We start from the raw sequence: 7701 nt of genomic DNA, 5'->3' as shown, positions 1-7701 counted from the left end.
CCTCTTCCCTCCTTCCCCCTCTTCCCTCCTTCCCCTCTTCCCTCTTCCCCTCTCCTCCTTCCCCTCTTCCCTCCTTCCCCTCTTCCCTCCTTCCCTCTTCCCTCCTTCCCCTTCCCCTCTTCCTCCTTCCCTCTCTCCTTCCCCTCCTCCTTCCCCTCTTCCCTCCTTCCCCTCTTCCCTCCTTCCCCTCTTCCCTCCCCCCCTTCCCCTCTTCCCTCCTTCCCCTCTTCCCTCCCTTCCCTCTCCCTCCCTCCCTCCTTCCCTTTCCCTCCTTCCCCTCTTCCCTCCTTCCCCTCTTCCCTCCTTCCCCTCTTCCCTCCTTCCCCTCTTCCCTCCTTCCCCTCTTCCCTCCTTCCCCTCTTCCCTCCTTCCCCTCTTCCCTCCTTCCCCTCTTCCCTCCTTCCCCTCTTCCCTCCTTCCCCTCTTCCCTCCTTCCCCTCTTCCCTCCTTCCCCTCTTCCCTCCTTCCCCTCCCTTCCCCTCTTCCTCCTTCCCTCTTCCCTCCTTCCCCTCTTCCCTCCTTCCCCTCTTCCCTCCTTCCCCTCTTCCCCTCCTTCCCCTCTTCCCCTCCTTCCCCTCTTCCCTCCTTCCCCTCTTCCCTCCTTCCCCTCTTCCCTCCTTCCCCATCTTCCCTCCTTCCCCTCTTCCCTCCTTCCCCTCTTCCCTCCTTCCCCTCTTCCCTCTTCCCCTCTTCCCTCCTTCCCCTCTTCCCTCCTTCCCCTCTTCCCTCCTTCCCCTCTTCCCTCCTTCCCCTCTTCCCTCCTTCCCCTCTTCCCTCCTTCCCCTCTTCCCTCCTTCCCCTCTTCCCTCCTTCCCCTCTTCCCCTCCTTCCCCTCTTCCCCTCCTTCCCCTCTTCCCCTCCTTCCCCTCTTCCCCTCCTTCCCCTCTTCCCCTCCTTCCCCTCTTCCCCTCCTTCCCCTCTTCCCCTCCTTCCCCTCTTCCCCTCCTTCCCCTCTTCCCCTCCTTCCCCTCTTCCCCTCCTTCCCCTCTTCCCCTCCTTCCCCTCTTCCCCTCCTTCCCCTCTTCCCCTCCTTCCCCTCTTCCCCTCCTTCCCCTCTTCCCCTCCTTCCCCTCTTCCCCTCCTTCCCCTCTTCCCCTCCTTCCCCTCTTCCCCTCCTTCCCCTCTTCCCCCTCTTCCCCTCTTCCCCCTCTTCCCCTCCTTCCCCTCTTCCCCTCCTTCCCCTCTTCCCCTCCTTCCCCTCTTCCCCTCCTTCCCCTCTTCCCCTCCTTCCCCTCTTCCCCTCCTTCCCCTCTTCCCCTCCTTCCCCTCTTCCCCCCTCTCCTCTCTCCCTTTTCCTCCCTCTCCTCTCTCCCTTTTCCTCCCTCTCCTCTCTCCCTTTTCCTCCCTCTCCTCTCTCCCTTTTCCTCCCTCTCCTCTCTCCCTTTCCCTCCCTTTTTCACTTGCACATTCCCTCTCTCACCTCTTCCCTTCTCCTTCCCCCTTTCCTCCAGCTAGAGGTGAGTTGGAATTCAAAATACAGTTAGTTGGGGAAGGTTGAGGGTTTAGAAGTTGCTCAATTGGGAAGGGGGCAAAAACCTGTGCTGGTGAGGGGGCCAAGGGTTTGAGGTACACCACAATTGAGGTACACTGACATTTTGATATTGATTATGAAAAATACATCTTTGTATTCCTACAGAATCTTTTCCACTTGATCCTATCAGAAAAAATTATGTACGTCAAGTGAGAGATTGTATTTTTTCTGCAGTTCAGCCTACACCTTTCAAGTCTGCAGTCACGTTGGTAGCAGTATCGAAGGTTAGCATATGTTTTTGTCACTGGTCTCTGTGTTGATACAGTACGTATAACTAGATTAAATGGATTATTAAATAGTCACTTATATTGGTGCTGTTTGTGTGCTAATTTTTTTAAATTGTTCTTTAACTGAGCATTAATAGACATAAAAGTGGCAAAACTTCATAGCATCATAGAATGGTTACGGCATGAAAGAATGCCATTCGGCCCGTTGAGCCCATGACAGCTCTCTGCAAGAGCACCTCAGCTAGTCCCACTCCCCTGCCCTTTCCCCGTAGGCCTAATTTTTTTTTCTTTCAGGGAGAAAAAATAAAGAAGCAAATTATTATTTAAATGGGGAGAGATTGCAAAATGCTGAGGTACATGGGGATCTGGGATTCCTTGTACATGAAACACAAAAAGTTAGCATGCAGGTACAGCAAGTAATTAGGAAGGTAAATTGAATGTTGGCCTTTATTGCAAGGAGGATGGAGTATAAAAGTAGGGAAGTCCTACTACAACTGTTGTTGAGACCACACCTGGAGTACTGCATACAGTTTTGGTCTCCTTATTTAAGGAGGATATACTTGCAGTGGAGCCAGTTCAGAGCAGGTTCACGAGATTGATTCCTGAGATGAAATGGGTGTCTTATGAAGAAAGGTTGAACAGGTTGGGCCAATACTCATTGGAGTTTAGAAGAATGAGAGGTGATCTTACTGAAGTATGTAAGATTCTGAGGGGGCTTGACAGGGTAGATGCAGAGAGGATGTTTCCCCATGTGGAGGAAATCTAGAACTAGGGGGCATAGATTCAGAAGAAGTGGTCGCCCATTTAAAACGGAAATGTGGAGAAATTTCTTCTCTCAGAAGGTCATGAATCTTTGGGATTCTCTACCCCAGAGAGCTGTGGAGACTGGATCATTGAATATATTTAAGGTGGAGATAGACAGATTTTTGAATGATAAGGGAGTCCAAGGTTAAGGGGAGTGTGCAAGGAAGTGGAGTTCAGGCCAAGATCAAATTGGGCATGATCTTATTGAATGGCAGAGCAGGCTCGAGGCGCCAAATGGCCTACTTCTGCTCCTATTTCTTATATTCTTATCCAACTCCCTTTTGAAAGCAGTGATTGAGTCTGTTTCTATCACCCTTTCAGGCAGTGCATTCCAGATCCTCACCACTCGCTGTGTTAAAAACTTTTTTTCTTATTTTCATTCCCATTTTTATGTTTGTGTTGATACAAAATTAATTTACTTGAGAATTTCACTTTAAACTTGTTTATGATGTGGTTTTACCTTTCCAGGTCCAAGCTGCCATTGTCAAACTTCATATTTACTGATTTAACTCTGCGAACATAGGAACAGGAGTAGGCCATTCAGCCCCTTGAGCATGTTCTGCAATTCAATTAGATCATTGCTGATCTGAATCTTAACTCTATTTACCCGCCTTGGTTCCATATTCCTTAATACCCTTACCTAACAAAAGTCTATAAATCTCAGTTTAGAAATTTTCAATTGATCTAGCTTCAACAGCTTTATGCGACAAAGTGTTTACTGACATCACCCCTGAATGACCTAGCTCTAATTTTAAGGTTATGCCCCCTTGTTCTGTACTTCCTCACCAGAGGAAGTAGTTTCTCTTTGTCTACCTTATCAAATCCTTTAATCATCTTAAACACCTAGAATTAGATTACCCCTTAATCATCTATATTCAAGGAATACAAGCCTAGTCTATGCAACCTGTCCTCATAATTTAACCCTTTGAGCCCGGTATCATTCTGGTGCATCTGCGCTGCCACTGCTCCAAGGCCATTATATCCTTCCTGAGGTATGGTGCCCAGAACTGAATGCAGTACTCGAGATGCGGTCTAACCAGAACTTTATACAGCTGTAGCATAACTTCCACCCCTTTGTATGCCCTTGAGATAAAGGCGGACATTCATTAAAAATACATTGAAGGGGGGTGTTTTTGCGACTGGAGGGATGTTTCCAGTGGGATTCTGCAGGGCTCAGTACTAGGTCTCTTGCTTTTTGTGATATACATCAATGATCTAGACTTCAATATAGGGGGTATGATTAAGAAGTTTGCAGATGATACCAAAATCGGCTGTGTGGTTGATAATAAAGAAGAAAGCTGAGGACTGTAGGAAGATATCAATTAACTGGTCAGGTGGGCAGAACAGTGGCAAATGGAATTTAATCCAGAGAAGTGTGAGGTAATGCATTTGGGGAGGGCTAACAAGGAAAGGGAATACACATTAAATGGTAGGATACTGAGAAGTGTAGAGGAACAAAGGGACCTTGGAGCGCATGTCCACAGATCCCTGAAAGTAGCAGGCCAGGTAGATAAGGTGGTTAAGAAGGCATATGGAATGCTTGCTTTTATTAGCCAAGCCATAGAATACAAGAGCAGGGCAGTTATGCTTGAACTGAATAAAACACTGGTTAGGCTACAGCTGGAGTACTGCATGCAGTTCTGGTCACCACATTACAGAAAGGACGTGATTGCACTGGAGAGGATACAGAGGAGATTTATGAGGATGTTGTCGGGAGTGGAGAATCTAAGCTATGAGGACAGATTAGATAGTCTAGATTTGTTTTCATTGGAACAGAGGCGGCTGAGGGGAAACTTCATTGAGGTGTATAAAATTATGAGGGGCCTAGATATAGAGGATAGAAAGGACCGAGTTCCCTTAGAAGAGGGGTCAACAACCAGGGGGAAAACATTTTAAATAATTGGTAGACGGTTTAGAAGGGATTTGAGGGGAAATTTTTTCATGCAGATGATTGTGGGGGTCTAGAACTCACTGCCTGAAAGTGTGGTAGAGGCAGAAACCTTCACCACATTTAAAAAGTACTTGGATGTGCACCTGAGGTGCTGTAACCTACAGGGTTACGGACCTAGAGCTGGAAAGTGGGAATAGGCTGGATAGCCTCTTGTTGGCTGGCATGGAAACTATAGGCCGAAATGGCCTCCTTCCTTGCTGTAAACTTCTATGATTGTATGAATGGACAAAATAATGAATGTTTGCTACATTATGCAGGTTTTGTTTGTACCCAACAACAACAACTTGTATTTATATAGCGCCTTTAACGTAGTGAAACGTCCCAAGGTGCTTCAGAGTTATGAGACACGGAATTTGACAACGAGCCACATAAGGAGAAATTAGGGCAGGAAGAGGTAGGTTTTAACGAGCATCTTGAAGGAGGAAAGAGAGATAGAGAGGTGCAAGTGGTTTAGGCAGGGAATTCCAGAGCTTAGGGCCTAGGCAACAAAGAACGGCCACCAATGGTTGAGCGATTATAATGAGGTATGCTCAAGAGAGCAGAGTTAGAGGAGTGCAGACGGGGGAGGGGGGGGGTGCAGAGCTGGAGGAGATTACAGCGATAGGGAGGAGCGCGGCCATGGAGGGTTTTGAAAACAAGAACGAGAATTTTGAAATCGAGGCGTTGCTTTACTGGGAGCAATGTAGGTCAGCGAGCACAGGGGTGATGGGTGAGTGGGACTTGGTGTGAGTTAATACACGGGCAGCCGAGTTTTGGATCACCTCAAGTTTATATAGGGTAGAATGTGGGAGGCCACCCAGGAGTGGGTTGGAATAGTCATGTCTAGAGTTAACAAAGGAATGGATGAGGGCATCAGCAACGGATGAGAATTATACTGGGGGTGGGGGGTTCTGAATAGGAAATTATTTTACATTTTGTTGCTATGAATTTTTTGTGACACAAGGGATATAACTAATGAACTGAACTGTATTGCTTTACTGAATATAGAAATTTGGGGTTGCTGGACAACTGCTAACTAAAAGGAAGAATAATTGATTCTAGTCACACATGTCTTGTACCCAAATGCAATAAACGGTGACTACAAAACCAATTCTTTCAGGCCTGTTCATGCCCATTGCAAAAGCAGCTTCTGAAGATTGCGTGCATGATGTCAATACAGCCTTTTATTGTATTTCATACATCACAAATGTGACTGACTACAATTTGTTGTAAACTCTGTTATGAATACATTTTAATTGCTACCGATAATAAGAATATTTCACTTCTCAATTAGTTGTGGACTATAACATTTTCAAAATTTCAGCTCCATTGATTTAAAGTGGCTCACTAAATTAAATTAATCTTTTGATATAACTAGATTTTCCGACCATTCATAGTCAGTGGTCTGAAAATCTATTGTGACTATGTAAACTATAATAATTGGTCTTGAATATGTCATTATTTTTATAATAGGAAGTTGTGGAAGACTTATTGGACTTAGATGTGTCCATAACAGAGACCAAGGAGTTTGTTCAGTTTGTTAGTGGTGCAAGAGTTCTGCCTGGATCTGTCTCCCTAACACACAGATATGGTGGTCATCAGGTAAGGTAAAGTGGGATTGTATTATGATATCCATTGCCAAAGCATTAAAGTTGGCCTTATTATTGTAGCTATATTTTTATTTTTTGAGAAAGGAGAAGTGATTTGATGTCCAACAAGGTGAGGAGTGATGGTGCTTGGAAGTGGACTATTTTTCATCAATATACCTGGTGTTGTTATGAAGTAGATGGGTTGAAAATGAGCTGAGAACTTTGAGGATTTCGCCAATAATATGTTCCAGTTCCAAAATTAAAGAGCACTCTTACCACACCAACATATCATTTCCATTTGCTACTGCCTTTATGGCCTTTCTAACTGGGACTGATGAATTGACAGCAAGTTTTTCCAGTTCTGTGCTGTAGATTCCTATCTGATTAGGTTGAGTGCCCAATCTAGTTTCATAGGATCTTTCTGAGAGTCTTCAGGGATATATCTTTCTGGGCTAGATTTAAAATAAGACCCTGGAGGTTGGTTGAGTATTTTAACCTCCTATTTAGTCATCTCTAGTTCAGTTGCCCTAGTGTTTTAACTTTGAAATATTGGTAGACCTCTAGCTACAAATCTCCATTAGGATCACCCTGTGTAGTGGCTGACTCGAGCACCATTGGCGGAAGTCATGGCGCAGGTCACCATCTCGTCCTTGGCCAAGAAATTATATATAGCGAGAGAAGTCCTAAAGAGAGGGCGAGGGCGGGGGTGGATGTTAAATTGGGATCGGTGTGATGTACTTTCGTATAGATTGTAATGCAAAGCGTTCATCAGTTTGATAACAGAATGATATTTATACATTACTCTAGTAAGACATTGCACAGTATGATCTGTAACAGGTTCTATTTGCATAGTGATCATTTCTGAAGATAGTCAGCACTCTTGAGGGTTTGCGAAATGTAGGATAAACAGACACCGACCTGAAATAAATTTCAGTAGTTGGGCTAATTTCTGGTGATTATTGAGCAAGTGCCTCTTCTTGTAGCAGATTCATGTAGCAACATTGTTTTCCTGACGATTGCAAAGCTGTTCAATCTGCTTCTGTGTTTGGAGGTTTACTGAAGAAGGAGCTGAAAATGGGGGATTGAGAAAGAAAGTTTAGGTGTAACAGCATTAAGGAAATGGAAATCCCAGGAAGTGTACTTTAAGTAGCAAGTACATCAATAGAAAATACCTGATTGTTCTCTAAAATATGTATTTTTATTTTTTTAAATCAAACTGATACAGTTGTCCATTTTCTTAATGCATTTACAGGAGGATACATTTCATGTAATATGCTTGTTGGCATAAAAATAAGTCTAATTCTTTAGGAGATGTTCTTCAATTCAGCGAATGCATTGTTTTCAACCATCCCAATGGAAACATGTACTTGTACAGTTTCAACAACACCAGTGACCATGTACCCAATGGAAATCCTGGATCAGGACTGTTAAATGAAAATTACCACTTTTGACTGGGTTAAATGTCTATCTAGAAGTGTCTAAGCTAGGAGAGTTAATATTGGCTAAATATACAGTATTCTTTAACTAACTATATGCTCTCTAAAGAAAGGGGCAGCAAATTAGCCAACAGGTCGCACTGGAGTATGTCCTAATTTCAATACATCATACAGTTAAAATTAC

General features: G+C 44.5%; 1 protein-coding gene across 3 annotated transcripts in view; it reads left to right on the top strand.

The window, feature by feature from the left end:
• LOC139264644 (protein adenylyltransferase SelO-like) overlaps positions 1 to 7701 on the top strand; it is a 150932-nt gene that overhangs the window by 8181 nt on the left and 135050 nt on the right. For all 3 annotated transcript variants that reach the window (XM_070881456.1, XM_070881455.1, XM_070881454.1), the window contains exons 2-3: positions 1637 to 1755; positions 5966 to 6094. In XM_070881456.1, coding sequence (XP_070737557.1) covers positions 1637 to 1755; positions 5966 to 6094 — 248 coding nt within the window. The remainder of the gene's footprint in view (positions 1 to 1636; positions 1756 to 5965; positions 6095 to 7701) is intronic.

This window comes from Pristiophorus japonicus, chromosome 5 (assembly GCF_044704955.1).
Source record: "Pristiophorus japonicus isolate sPriJap1 chromosome 5, sPriJap1.hap1, whole genome shotgun sequence".
NCBI classification, from domain to species: Eukaryota; Metazoa; Chordata; class Chondrichthyes; family Pristiophoridae; genus Pristiophorus; species Pristiophorus japonicus.
This window is presented reverse-complemented; position numbering and strand designations above follow the sequence as displayed.